General features: G+C 40.3%; 1 protein-coding gene across 7 annotated transcripts in view; it reads right to left on the reverse strand.

Moving 5' to 3' along the window:
• ZBTB44 (zinc finger and BTB domain containing 44) overlaps positions 1-14,797 on the reverse strand; it is a 74,609-nt gene that overhangs the window by 40,040 nt on the left and 19,772 nt on the right. For 4 of the 7 annotated variants that reach the window (XR_008453382.1, XR_008453383.1, XR_008453381.1 and 1 more), the window contains exons 2-5: positions 13,669-14,739; positions 8,965-9,049; positions 3,620-3,783; positions 1,066-1,149 (exon numbers count right to left, since the gene is read on the reverse strand). Coding sequence is in view for 4 of the 7 variants with exons in the window: in XM_054086790.1 (XP_053942765.1) it covers positions 1,066-1,149; positions 3,620-3,783; positions 8,965-9,049; positions 13,669-14,686 (1,351 nt within the window). In the remaining 3 variants the exon portion in view is untranslated. Of the gene's footprint in view, positions 1-848; positions 1,150-3,619; positions 3,784-8,964; positions 9,050-13,668; positions 14,740-14,797 lie in introns of all 7 variants that reach the window. The other 3 variants (XM_054086788.1, XM_054086789.1, XM_054086787.1) reach the window with 3 other exon arrangements.

Genomic DNA, 14,797 nt, shown 5'->3' on the forward strand with positions numbered 1-14,797 from the left:
GCTGATATATTTTGTAGTGAAAGATGTCTAGAAATCACAAGGGATGGTACTGTAGATGCCATAACATTTACAATACATTTCTTCTGCGTTTCTCAAGACAGATGACTTGTACACACCAAGCGGCATCCTCTAGAGATTTAAGACCTGGCAGATCTATCTCCCTCCAATTTCTCTCATCCACTTTTGTATTTTTCTACCTCAACTTCCAATGGTTACAAACATTTCTTTCAAAATGTGAGCACAGTGCTAGTCTGACACCTCTGAACCCTTTTAATATTCTTTAGTGAAGCGCATTCGTGAGATTTGCCAAGTCTCTTGTGCCCCAACAGACCAGGAATGTCCAATTGGCCCTTACTATTTCAACCCTATCAGTCACTTAGTAAAATGTTACCTAGAAAATGAAAACAGAAGGTATGGAGTTATGCAATCTTCCCACAACATCCATCATCAAGCAAGTACTTAAAATGAAGTCACAGATCTATTCCCTGTGCAAGTGAACAGGCTACATACAAGGTTTGGATAACAAACTCCACAGACACTACAGCATAGAACACTATGGCTTAACACCACCAGCCTGTCCACAGGTACTACAGAAAAGAGAAATTTAGTAGCCCAGAAGCAGCGTCTGCATTTCACTCGATTCTTCAGTGCCCTCCTGTATAGCTTACATGCTGTAAGACAGACCAGATACAACAGATAGTGGCACAAGAATGAATTTGTCTGGAATTAGCTGGCAACCTGATGAGAGGCACAGCAGGCTGCCCTGAAAGCAGGAAAAGATGATTTAGGAGAAAAAAAAAAAAAAAAAAAAGCAAGTTTCCCTGTTAGGTTTTTGCTGTGCACCTCACCTGCTCTGGAAGTAGTTTGCTAGCTCTGACGCTTCATGGTTCAAGCTCCTCAGGTGAACGATTAAATTTCCAGAGTTGGTGAACATGGCGCCACATGTTTTGCACTCGTAAATCCGAGGCTTGCGGATAATATGCCGGGAAACCCGCATGTGGTGTTTATATTCCCCGAAGGAAGTGAAAGTGGCACTACATATCTGGCACCGGAAACAGCGTTTACCTTCGTGCTTCAGGCGATGCATCTTTAGCGAGTAAGCTCGGGTGAACTTTTTCCCACAGCGGTCACACTGAAATGGTTTAATGCCTGCGGAAGAGAGAGTAAAAAACATTCACCTTTCGTAATGAGAGGTCACTGGCAAAAACCTTCCAGATTTCTAACAGCAAAAGGACAGCAGCTGCGGCCACTCACAGCAAGGCACTGCTCTAGGAAGAAATTCTCCAGTTAACTGTAGAACGGCACAAACAATTAGAACAGAGCTACGCTTTCTCAGAACCAACGGCCAACAAATTTAATAATAATGTGACCTGTCCATAACACTTACACATCTTCCTCCCTACAGTTTGAAACGAACATAAGCCTCCACGGATTATACCACAGTTAAGATCCTAAGCCACAGCCAAAAAATATTCGATGCAGCAGTCATCTCAAACCATCTTTGAACTCCTTTGATCTCAGGAGATTCTTGTACCAGACTGATTCCCAACAATGCAATTATCAGACTACCCTTAATTGCAATGGCTTTTTCTGGCTGCCTTTCGCCTCAGAGCAGTGTTCTGGCAGGGGGACTATGTGCACAAGGATGCCGCTGTAATGCAGCTGGAATGGTGATAAAAGGGTGAAGTAGCAGCCTTTATGTTGCGTGGGAACCTTTCTATACAAGAATTTTCAGCAACTTTGCATGACTATCACCTCCCTAAGACAGTTAAGTTCATGCCTCTCATTTTTTTTTTCTTGTATTAATTTAGATATTCTGTTACTAGTTCATTTATCATTTATTACAGGCACTAATAAAACCCTTAAGACACAGGAACTCTGCAAGAGTCACAGTGGCTGAGAGTACGCAATCACACCCAAACAGAACTATTACAACATAAAAGACCGAATCATCAAAAAGCAAAGATTTAATAAAAAGTTTGAACTTCAGAAAGTGTGGAAATGCAAACACGAGGCCAAGAATCTGGAATATGGAGCTCTATTCATAATAGGGCTGTCAAGGAATAAAAAAGGTTTTTTCAAAAGGCTGAATGTGCATCAGTCCAGGCTGTTAATTCCACCGGTCTTTCACTCTGCTTTCCTTATGTTCAAAGCAGGAGCTGAACTCTTAATTGGGGCTTTTATACAGAGAAAGCTGTAGTTAAGGTTACACTGAAACTCCTCGTTAAGCATGTGAAAACAAGCTAATACCCTAGAATATCGTCTTGTGGACCTAAAACTTTTCATGCTTTCGTACTGTCCAAGGGCATCTATTTCCTCTGATAGTTTGAGGAAAACCTCTTCAGACATTTTACTTATGTGAAAACACTTTCAACATTTACAAGTTTTGGGACTTGCAAGTCCCAAACAGTCCCTTCAACAGTCCCTTCATTCACTAAGATGTCAATGCTATTGCCAGGCAGTGCTGTCAAGTCTTGAACAACACCGATAGCAAAGATATTAGGAGTTCAAACTTAAGTTACAAATCAAAATGAATGCAACAGCTTGGAGACTGGGACTCAGAGGAGGCATTCAACAAACCTTTTGCTACCTGTACTTTCTTTTCTGGATTAATTATGTTAGAACTGCGATTCAAACCTCTCCCAACTTTGCTCAGGGGTTACCAGTCAACAGGTCAGCCCTAGATGGTTTGGTGAAGCTGGTCGCCTGTCAATTCAGGCTTTAGCAACCAGCTAGGGATAATTTTACACCAAATATGCCCACAAAGTTTGCTAATTTAAGTATTAAACACAGATTATTACTGCTAGCCTAAACACAGTATGGCCATTTTGCTTGAAGGGATTTGAGAAATAATTGCCGACAGTGAAAAAATTACATCTTGACAATTGTGGTTGCTCTGCCCAAAACCAGTGCAGCGCTTGCCTGAGGCAGGAGTCAAGCTCAGACCAGGAGATGCCAAACCATCAGGCTCAGCGCTCAACTGCAACAGCCCTTCAACAGTCCCTTCATTCACTAAGATGTCGATGCTATTGCCAGGCAGTGCTGTCAAGTCTTGAACAACACCAATAGCAAAGACATTAGGAGTTCAAACTTAAGTTACAAATCAAAATGAATGCAACAGCTTGGAGACTGGGACTCAGAGGAGGCATTCAACAAACCTTTTGCTACCTGTACTATCTGTGGTAGCTAAACTGATTATCAAACCAATTCAGTTGTCCTGCAATCCCTCTAAAACTGGCTGCGAGTCTCCTCTAAAACACAGCAGACAATTACAACACGCAAGAGGAAAAAATGCAATCTTTTGTATAATAAAAACGCCAAGTATGTGTTATTTCATTTCAAATCTTTATCATGAAAGTGGCTTGTTCTCATGAGTTAAGCAATAAGATTTTTTTCAGTCCACACAAACGCTAATCATCCACAAGTAGCGCTGTCAATCAGATCTGAGGTATCAAAACAAGCATTCAGTGAGACATACCTCTACCCAATCTCTCTAAAATCATTACACAAGCACTTGGCAGGTGATTAAAAAAGAAGTGCATTGTTATATTTGAGCACAGTGAGCAAACCTCCGTGAGTTTATAAATTAGTAATTCTTGGATGCAGTAAGGTGTCTTACCTGAGTGGATAAGCATGTGTTGTTTTAAGTTCTGAATGCGAGTGAACCGGACCCCGCAGGTTGGACACTGAAAAGGTCTGTCTGGACCATTTGGGCTGGGTCTCTCTGTGCTGCTGGTAGAAGGAGCAATGTAGAGTTGGTAGGGATACTGAACGTTCTCCAAACTACAAAGAAAAAATTCACTGATTTACAAGCAAGCTAGAGGGAAAAAATAAGAAGCCTTGCCCACGGAAATCTGAATCTTGAACACATTTGTATAAGACGAAAAAGAGTGATTTTTGCATTACTGTTGAGAGCTGTATTTGTGTTGGAAAGACCTGTGTCTACAGTGACTTGCACGTGAAATCTTACAGCCACCGACTTTGCCCATCTGAACAGAACCAGAGAATAACCTCCAACTTCTGTTTCTTTGGGCAACAGGTCTGAGCACCAGCTGCAAACTGAACTTTATTTTCCAGGCATGGGCATTTTCTCAAGCATATCAACGATTTACAATCAGCAAACAGGCTCTGAGGAAGGATTTAAAGAACTGAGCAAATTGGAAAGCAAAAAGAATATTTTGCAGCTTCAGTGATATTCACAAATGGACTTAAGGCTGATTCATTTTCACTTCAGTCCAAGTTCAATGAACAAACATTAGTATCTACAATTACACATTTCTATGTTTAAAATATTAATCTCATTTATCAATACTTGCTCCTTGTCTGATTCAATTGAGTCTATCAGAATAGCTCGAGCGCTGTATTTAAAAAACAGCTTGCAGACTGTAATAAAGCAACAATTTAACTTTCAAAGCAATTTATTTAAAACTCACTAATTGCTCCTACATAGCCTCTAGCTGCAAACTCTTTAAGGGAACTACAGTATTATAATCCAAGTCCTCTGGCAAGGAACTCACTTCACTAAAGGGCATAGTGAAATAAAAACAAATCTGCTGGTACAAAATAATAATGATGGGAGTTTGTACTTACCCAGGGCTCCCCTTTTCTGAGCATTAAGGTTTCTATTTTCTGTTGAAATAGACATTTCAGCTTGCTCACAGCCTGATGGCAGGTCAGCCGTCACTGGCAGCAGGGGACTGCTCTGACCCTGACTATTCCATGGTCTGAACAATGCAATTAAAGTTCTACTGAACTGTAATGCCTAAAATGTATTGAGGAAAAAACGATGACTCCTGTTGTACATAGAAAGCCTCCCTAACTGAACAAATCCCTTTGCTGAGCTGCTTCCATCTCGAGCCCAGATGGCTGGTTTCATGGTTAGGCTGAATTTCAGGACTTCTAATGCACACTGCACTAATACATTTTCCTATGCATCACACAAAGATCCAGACCAGATCAGCACAGGAGGACAAGAACTAGGATCATATCTTCAAAATCAATACCTTAATTGTCTTTTTCTGCTCTGGAAATGGACATAAGCTGTGAGAACTGGGGATCTGAATTCCGAGTACAGAGATAGGTCTCAGTGGCAACAGTTCCAAGAGTAAAATTTATCTAAAGAGAGAGCACTAGCCACCTCTCGATATACATGAGACAAGAGTTTCCTACAGGTGCTTAGTATCAATCAGTCATAAAACTAATAAGGATTTCTGGTCTCACACAGAACTGGAAAAATATTTGCTCTAAGGAAGAAGCTTTATGATCATTCACTTCTTTTTGGATCCTAGAGAGCTATGGAGAAGACAGATGCTGACAGACTTGTTGATCTTTGCAAGAGAGAAGTTACCAGCAAACATACCAGTCCTGGCAGAATCTAGACGCACTTGTATGGGTCTAAAAAAAGCCAGCTGCTGGTTCACCAAATGCACCTGGCATAAATGAGGGCATTTTTAAACACAGGCTCTGATTTGTCTAACCAAATTCCTGATGAACTGGCACTCCCGTTCCTCTTTGTGAGCAGATCACTAAGGTAAAGAACAGATTTGACTCTACTCAGATGTGGAAACACTGGTTTTATCTCTGGAGCTGGTGTGGTCATGCACTTTCCAGTTCACCAGTGTAAACTCCATCAACACAGAGGAACCCACAGGTCTGTCATCCAAAAGAAAATTTTAAAAATAGCATTGCAAAAAAGCATAAGGCATAGAAGTCCCAGTGCTTTAACAGTCTAAGAAACAAAGAGGCAAACTGATCTGGGCCCAGGAGGGACAACTTGCCCCTTATCTGCTATCTGGCAAGTGTCACACAGTCTGGCTGAGGAGCAAACCCGCAGAAAAGATTTCTTCGTGCTCAGCCACCTCGAGAATTCACAATTTCCGTTTTCAAAACTATGTGCAGCCGAGGAGATAGCTGCAGTGCAGGATGACAACAGGAGGCTGGCTGGGCAGCAGGGCCTCCTGCTCTTGGACGTACACATAGATACACACATGTGGTGCGCTCAAGTAAGAATTACATTTGTGTTTTGCGACAACATTTAACTTCCTTTACAGAGAACTTCATCTTTTGGTAACATGTTTCTCAGGTTCTTGTTGTCTCATTCCTGTGCTAGGGGACTGTGAAGAGGCATTCTGCTCCTAAAGCTTTCTAAAAATACTTAAAAAGTTTTTTTCCTACATAAAAACTTCACGATGAGAAAGGCTGGTTAAAGCAGATAAAATGAGGCTCTCCAGCTACCAGTGACAGGCATGTCTTTCTCCACCTTTACACTGCAAGCAGGCTGAGATGCCTATTGGTGACAACTGTGGGCCAGGGCACAATGAAGAAATTACATGTGAAACACAATCGTATGTTCTCTCCCTTGCTTCATTTTCCCATGTATACTAGATTTTTCATGAGTGACAATTTGTGATAAGTGGCATTTAGCAGTTGAGATGCGTCTAACATCTCAGAGAATTTCTGTAACGACTAGATAAAGAGATAGGCTTAAAATGTTTTCAACTCTAGCGTTAAAATATTCTACTTGCAATTTTTTCTCCTTTCCACCAAGAGCTGAAATACATACTTAACTATGTAGAACTAAACTCTGATAAACGGGAATGCCAAAAAGCTCAGTGAGCCTGGAAATGTTCTCTATTTGTAAATAACAATTAGTTTAGAAAAATAGAGGTTCTCATTATAATGGATCAGAGAGACCCTTTATAATTGAGCACTCGCAACTCCTTTTTAAACACAGCCATGAGCTGATACAGACATTGTTAAACCAGGCAAGGCTGAACGACAGATTCATGTCAGCAAAGTCAGTACAATCCAAATGCCAAATAGCAGAGAGAGAATACATCAGACTTCTCACAGTGAAACAGTAGTTGCAATACTTAACAGACTCCTGTGTGTCTATTAAGCTGACAACAATTACCTGTGACCTGCTGTTTATGACACACTGATTATGGAAGAGGACCAATTAATGATGTTAATTATTTAACACAGAAATTTAAGACATTTTAAATTTTTAAATACTTATGCTTGTTTCCACAGGGCTAATGATATAATATTGAAAGACCCTTAGATGGACTAGTCTTTTGCTTTATTTTATGAGCAGAAATATAATACATACTTACTAAAAAGTACATTTCATTCAACGGATCTTGACACTTTGAGAATCACTATTAATAAATCAGTGTACAACCTGGACTTAAACTAATGGCGCATTAAAAAAAACAGTAAACAAAAAGCAGAAGTTTTCTCTATCTGTATGATTTATTGATCACGTTTTCATTTGGTTCAGCTAGAAATAATGCTTTAATTTATCTGGACTTCTACGCACCCAGAGCTGTGTGCATAAATTGCTGCACAGTGAATGACAGGCCAGATTTTTTTGCCATGTGCCCATCCAGTTTAAAAGTGCAATGCTTGAAGGGCTGTCACAGTGTATCTGAATGCACTGTCCCCTCCTGACAGGCATAATAACACACAAATGTAAAGGAAAGTTTCTTAGGACTTGAAAGCACCGTTTTACACACTGAACTGATTCACAGAGTAAGTGCAGTCTTGGCACTTTCATTTTAATTTATAAAATAAATCATTTGGTAGAAAATCTTAGTTCTTCAGTCTAAAATTCTCACAAACTCCCACAACCATTAATCCCTTTATTGTTACATAAACAATGTGCAAATTCTTGTTAATTTTGCTGACGCTTCTGTTACTCTGAGACTAATTATTTTCAAACCTGGGCATAAACTAAGGCAAATATTCTTCCCTTCTCTGCATGGAAGAGATCTTTTAGTGTGAATTTTCAGTGTGTTTAAAGGGGTTTATGTATTTTGAATTTTCTATGCAGTTTGTGCTGAAGCATTACAATTTTATAGGAAATCTCTGAAATAATCCACTGCTGAAAATGTCACTTGACTTTAGAATTATAGCTTTAAAAACCTGGTTTGGTTCTAACGCAACATGTGCTCCTACTATCAATTCAAACCCCAAGTGCTGGGTATTATTTTTATACTAAGGTTTGTTAGCAGATAGATAAAGTCTTCTGTCATACACCAAGTCTTATGTAGGTACTTATTTTCCCTTCAGATCTAATCCCACAATGGGATAGATTTTACATGGAAATGGCAGGGAAGATTTCAGAAGGTACGAAAATGCAGCTTTTGATGGTTATCTCTACAGGGAGTTTCACTTGACACAGTTTCTGGAACGACTCCCAAAGGTTCGCGCTTCTTCCTCAGACCTGCTTGTCTAACAAAACAGCATGCAAAAGCTACCTTGCCAATAATTTTGCTTGGGAAGGGATTAGCTATACGCCTTACTTGATGCATAGCACAAAAGCAAAGCTGTGTGCACCCTTGTATGACACTTGCAGGTGCATCGCTTCGCTCTAACAGGACTATGGTACATGTTCAACCAAACAGACCCGTTTCAGTTTGGCCTTCTCGGGCAGCTTTCCCTTCACCACTCATCTCAGCACGGCAAAAGACTCTTAAATATTTATAGTAAGTGACACAGAGCATCTTGGTAAGAAGCTCTATGCAGAAAGTTTGGGGGACAAGATGTACGGCTGGTCTGTGGTTTATGTTAGTAGCAAAGCCTGGTGAAGACAAGGCAGGGTACCTCCTTTTCAGTTTATTGCTTTTGCAGCTTTACCATGCATAAAACTACCAGATCTGTTTCACAGCAGATTAACTTTGAGTTATTAATAGAGAGCTGTGATGAAGAAACAGCATAAACATTAATATTTTTCTTCGGCAGTGTTGTCTGGAAATAGACAGGAAATGAAAGGCCACAAGGTAAGCAACTTTCATCACCTACATTCTTCTAAAGCTTCAGAACCTTCAGGCACTGATTGTACTTTGATCAACAGAGAGAAGGAGATATAGGAACAACTCAACATCCGGGATTAAGGCTGTGTAGGTTAATTACAGCACAGCACTTGCTGCAGAAGAATTTGCAGACTACATTGGTACGTACCGATCGTCATCATCTGCGTGAGCGTTAGTGCTGGAGGTACTTTGGAGTGTGGGTAATCCCTCCGTAACCCCCTCATCTATTGATCCTAGGCAGAGAAAAAAGGGCAATTTAATGCAAATAAGAGTTCAAAAAGGGTTTCAGGGACAGGTAAATACACATAAAGCTCTCTTTCCCAAAACTGAGACACCCTGGTTCCTGGGTGAGAAGATAACTAGAACTGAGATAGGAAAATCATTTAGAAAACTCAGAAGCAACGTGTTCCAAATCAGGTTCTCCTCTGTACATCATCTAGTAAAAGGACAACTCAATAAAGGGCAAATACTTGGCACAGCTGGAAAATGGAAAGAATCTATGTTAAATACAGCCAGAGTTCCCAAAACACATCCAGTACTGACACTGTAAAGATGAAATGTTACCTTCACCCAAAGGAACTATTTCATCAATTCTAAAGACTCCTTGAGTAATAAAGGGTTCAATGCTGCTACACTACATTACTTTTGTGTTCCAGATCTTCCATATATATACATTCCTTGATAATGCCTTCATTTATTGGTAAGACGCTGAGACAGAAAGAGCCCTCTGAGAAGCTAGAATGCAACCCAAAAGAGACCAAATACCTGTTTGCAAGAGAAATGTATACACAAAACCATTCCACTGCTTTGTTCAGCACACCAAAGTTAAAGCAAATGTAGCTCAATTGGGTTTTGGAAACAAAATCAAAGGCAAATGCAGCACTAAAACAAAGCTATGACTTCATTCAGCTGACGTGGCTGTTGCTCAGATGGATCTCCCTCATCACCACTTGGAGCATGGCATTCAATCCCTGTTCAGGCACATTAGGCGAGGTTATTTTGGCCTGATGTCACTGTATTGAGGGGGAAGTTGGCAGTACAGCGCTGAAATAATTTTAAGAGCTGCTACCCATTCACTGCCAACCATAACTCTTGATAAACATCCTCTGGTGTGGTTATGTCTGACCATTTAGATAAGCCACGTTTCCCTCTCTCTTTAAGTTGTGTGTAGAGAGCAGACTGAACCTCCTCACACGCCTCCTTTTCCTTCGATATCTATGGGTGCAATGGGAGACAATAAAGATGAATGAACAAACTGTGCCAAGTTTCAAAAGGATCAGAATTGCTGTCATTCCTCTACAAAACAGGGGCTCCCAAACCACGCCATGTGTGATCAGTAGCACGGAAGTCACTGGAAAGTGGTACAGAAGTTACTCCCTCTTTCCTCCTTTTCTTTCTGTTGAGACTAAACACTAAGCACCACTTGAACTTTTCTGGACAGTCAAGCAGCCTGTGGGTCTCTACCACTGAATCCATGTGACATGGGAACAGAGGAGGGAATGAAATTTCTCTCTCTCCACTTACATCTTGAGAAAGAGCAAAGCTTAGGACATTGCTAGGAGCTGCTTTTGTCGCTATAGGAAATATAATTCTGCTTTCTAAGAGCATGGCACATGAGCAATCTGAATTTGGGAACCTTTCTCCAAAGCACACTAGGAAAATCAGTATCATTAGGTCTGCTGTGACAGTGTCAGACAAAATGGAAATGCAAAGAGAAGGATCCAAGACATGGAAAGAGAAGCAGAAAATGAGCTTATTTTATCGAAAAGATTGAGTGCTGGTTCCAAAAAAGGCTGTCCCTATAAAGGACAGCATGTTCTACAAAACCATATTGCAGTGAAAGCTTATTGTCTTAACGTGACCTCACATTACGGGGCAGTGGTGGGAGAAAACTCACATCTCCAGCAGTTTCACACCAGGACAATCACAATTCTTAATTTTGTTACAAGCTGACAAACTCTGTTCTGAAAATTCGGCAACTATGCAATCTATAACGTTACAAAAGTTAATCCCATTTTGATTTATCTTTCTTTCATATGAAATACTTAACCGTAAGTCCACTGATAAATAAGTCAAATTGCTCTCGGTTTAATTTTATGCCTTCACCTCTCAAATGGAAACAGTGTTAATGAGTTATGAAAACCTCTTCTCAGACACAGCTCTTGTTGTGACCATAATGACTTATTTATCAAGGCCCTGCTTCACATCTCCTTCCGTATTACAAAGTGCTTCCAAATATAATAAATTGTAAATCAACAATTCTTCAAATTGCTCAAAGAATGAATAAGAGCTTTTTGCAATATCAGAAAGAGAGGCAGGAATGCTTTTATAAATGCACTATAAAACACTGAGATAAACATATGCAATTATACAAGGAAAAACAGTTCAGGGAAGAGGAAAATTTTTTTAACATTTTCCTGCCTCCATTTACAATAGGCTATATTGCTGCATAGGGAAATATAACTTTGGGAGGTAAAAAGTGCTTTCTAGCTACAAAGCATGCCTTATCATATATTAGGTACCTGTGAACTGTGCTAAGAAGCAAGAGCACTATTTCGCTTTATAGCAAAATGTGAATAAAATCTATTATGAGGTCAGTTAATAATGTTATGCAAAGACTACTAAATATTAATTCAAACCTATTCAAGGACAAAGAACAGTTTTGTACTTTGAAGATTCAGGGCAAGCGTATTTTTCTTCCTCTCTGTAGCGACCTTAAGGAAGAACATGGTGTACTAATATCCTCAATTACAGATATTAAGTTTAATCATTATAATCACTAAAGCCTAGGATCCCCTGCCCTCATGCCATAAAAAAAAGTCAGGTATGTGACCTCAGTGGTACAAAACCTAGAATAAGAAACAGAAAATGGAAAACTTTCCCAAAACATCACATGGCTTCAAAGTAGAAAGGTTTTTGAGAGGGACGTGCAAAGTCGCTTGTCAAAAGAAATCATTTCAGGCAACTGGCTAAGGAGCAGAATTCAGAAAGGTTGTTGACTATCAGAGTATGTTTTGAAGGTTTTCCTGTCTAACACTCAGACTCTCATAGAAAAGGAGATTTTATAGCACTCAGTGGCACCTCTCCCTCTTTGATTCAGTCCCAGGCTCACATTCTCATGTCCCAACTCATTCAAGACTCTTTTGAGGATGCAATTTTTCTGATATTTCTAGCTCCAAGAGATGTCCTCTGAAACCTTCCATATGCTTCTCATCTGCAACCTGGAGTTTACTCCCAGTTTGTCCTTCTACATTGCTTGGGAATGATATTTATAGTTGGTAAAACTCCCTTTCACTTGATATGTTATTTTTAACTTTTCCTAATCATTATTTCTTCTTGCTCTATTTTGTCTGTGATGGGACAATGATGCTGATGAAATAAATTGCATCTCTTATCCCACAGACCTGGCAAGGCCTTTCAAAGTTCTGAATATAATGAGTTAAAAACTGAGCCAAACTAAACCTATTCTTGAACAGGACCACTTTGGCTGGAGTCTACCCAGCAAGCAAATTGTTTCTTCTACTTTTTCAATCTACAAGCTACTTTGGCAAACTACATTTCAAGATTTATATGTAAATTGATATTATGCCTGCTTCTCAGAAAAGCTAAACATCCTTGTCTCCAGTAAATAAAACATTTTCATTTGCAGAAAGCATGATGATCTAAAACATCAACACACGAGCTACGTGAACCAATGAACAAAAACAACAACATAAAGTTTTGAAGGATGGGAATGGAAAATATTTTTGTTTCATTTTAGTGAGCATAACCTGAATGATTTAACAACACAGACTATAAACTGCAATCCTGGAATGGTCAGGCTGATCTAGCTCTCACTTTCTTCAGAGAAGGCATAGTGTTGTGCTGACCAAATAAAACAATAATGCAGGCTACTAGACTACTTTTATTTACTCTGTTGTAGTTTATTTAATTAACTGAAGCAGCCTTTCACATATACATTACTTGAATGAAGCAGACCAGCACATTTGCCATTCTTACAGCCTTCAAACAAAAGAGGCTTTACTAAAAATCTTTCAGTAAAGAAACTCTGTCGAGCACAGGGTCAAGCCACTTAACTGAAAGCTAAAGAGCTGACTTAGGCAAAAATTTGGTAATTAAACTAGAAATATTGCAAACCCACTATCTTCTGACTCACTAAAAGCCATTCAATGCATTCTGTGCAAAGAGGATTGCTACAGTACCCTTCAAGTATTAGCTATTAATAAGCCACAGCCTCCTAGAAGAACCCAAAACTGGCTTCAAATTGACTTTCATGGAAAAAAGGTTTCTCTCAGCATCTGGCAGTATTTGAAGAAGCAACTCGAGAACCAGATCCCACAGAAATGGAAAGATTCGCAATATTATGACTGTGTGGTTTTGTTTGCGTCTGGGGCATTGAGATGACAGTGTTGCACCACTTATTTTGCAAATCTTCTTACAAAGACTCTCTGTCATGATTGCATGAGATTTTGTATCTGATGCAAAGTATCATTCTATCCCTCTGTGGCCACAGACAAGTCTTTTAAATTTGGCATGGCAGCTCAGCTGAGATCATGCATTTTGGCACTACTGAAACCAGAATTATTTTCCCCAGTCAAGCAACCAGAGACAAAAAGGGGTTATCGATCTCTCCCTTACCTTTCTCATTTGACTTCTGCACAGTTGTTTAAAGTGTTCCAAGTCCCGTCCCCCCCCCCCCAGGAGTTTACATGTAACATTCCATAAAACAAGAAACAAAATGCAGTTTCACAGAAGTAATGCATGAGAAAACATGAAGCAGACTTCCTCCAATAAAATCACAAGTGCACACATACCTATTTGTACAGAGATCTAAACCCAGAAATGGCCGTACCTATAGAGGAAGACTGTGGGCTGATCAGGAGATCTTCCTGCACTTGCTCGCTTCCTGGGACCGTCTGTTGGTCACTCAGAGAGCTCTGGGATGCACTAACAGGCTGTGACACTTCCTCGTGAACCTCCTCGTCGCTTAACCTTTCCACTTTGACACGCACGTCTTCTTCAATCACGAGGGGAGAATTGGCTTTTGTGCTCTCACAAGTCACGTAATCTGCAATTCGTCTGTTGGACTCAGAGGGCCCAGGCATTTCCAAAGTCCTAGAGTTCTCCGCCTGCTTCACTTTCTCAGACTGAAGTCTTCGATCAATTCCAAAAGGAAAAGTCCAGGGAAAAGCTAAGGACGAGTCCACAGGCTGATTTCTGGACTCAGGGTAAGAAGTTGAAGGATTCAGCACTTGGGGGGAACTGGTTTGCGTGTTACACTTAAGAGGGCTCTCAGGAGACATCACGATGTAGCTTTTGCGCTTTCGTCGTGACTCTCGGCACACGGGAATGGTTCTTTCCACTACGCTGCACTCGGAAGAAACCGGAGAAAGGCTGCCGTCTCGAGAAGTAAAATTGCAGTTTGCACTGTTCTCCTGTCCCGCATCCAGCACCTTCTCCTGCTGGCTGTTGGGCGTATTCCACAAAATGCTGGACTTCATGAATTCTGAGCACGTGCTAGCAACGCTGAACATCTGCATGTAGCTGGCAGCAGCTAACACATCAATAATGTTTTCTGTATTAATAGACAGCGTTGCTGTGTAAGCATATTCCAGGAGAGGTATAAACCCAGTCACTGTCACATGGTGCAGGTCTAGCACGCTCTTGCTCTCGTCTTCTGCTTGGCCGACAAGTTTGGAGCGGAAGAAGTCGCTGCAGGCTGCCAAAACCACCTTGTGTGCCCTGAAAATTTTGTCCTGGACGCGGATGGTGATATCACAAAAATGTCCATCATTGCGGAGCATGTTCAGCTTTCCCAGCATCTCCTGACTGTGAGCAGGGGAATTATGAGTGAATGTTTTAACACCCATTTTTTTCACCTTTCTGTTAGCGTTCTTTCCACATATGAGAGATCACAGGTATCCTAAAAAAAAAAAAAAAAAAAAGAGCAAAACTGTCATTTCCATCTCTGAAAGCAAAAG

This window comes from Cuculus canorus, chromosome 23, assembly GCF_017976375.1.
Source record: "Cuculus canorus isolate bCucCan1 chromosome 23, bCucCan1.pri, whole genome shotgun sequence".
In the NCBI taxonomy this organism is placed as follows: Eukaryota; Metazoa; Chordata; class Aves; order Cuculiformes; family Cuculidae; genus Cuculus; species Cuculus canorus.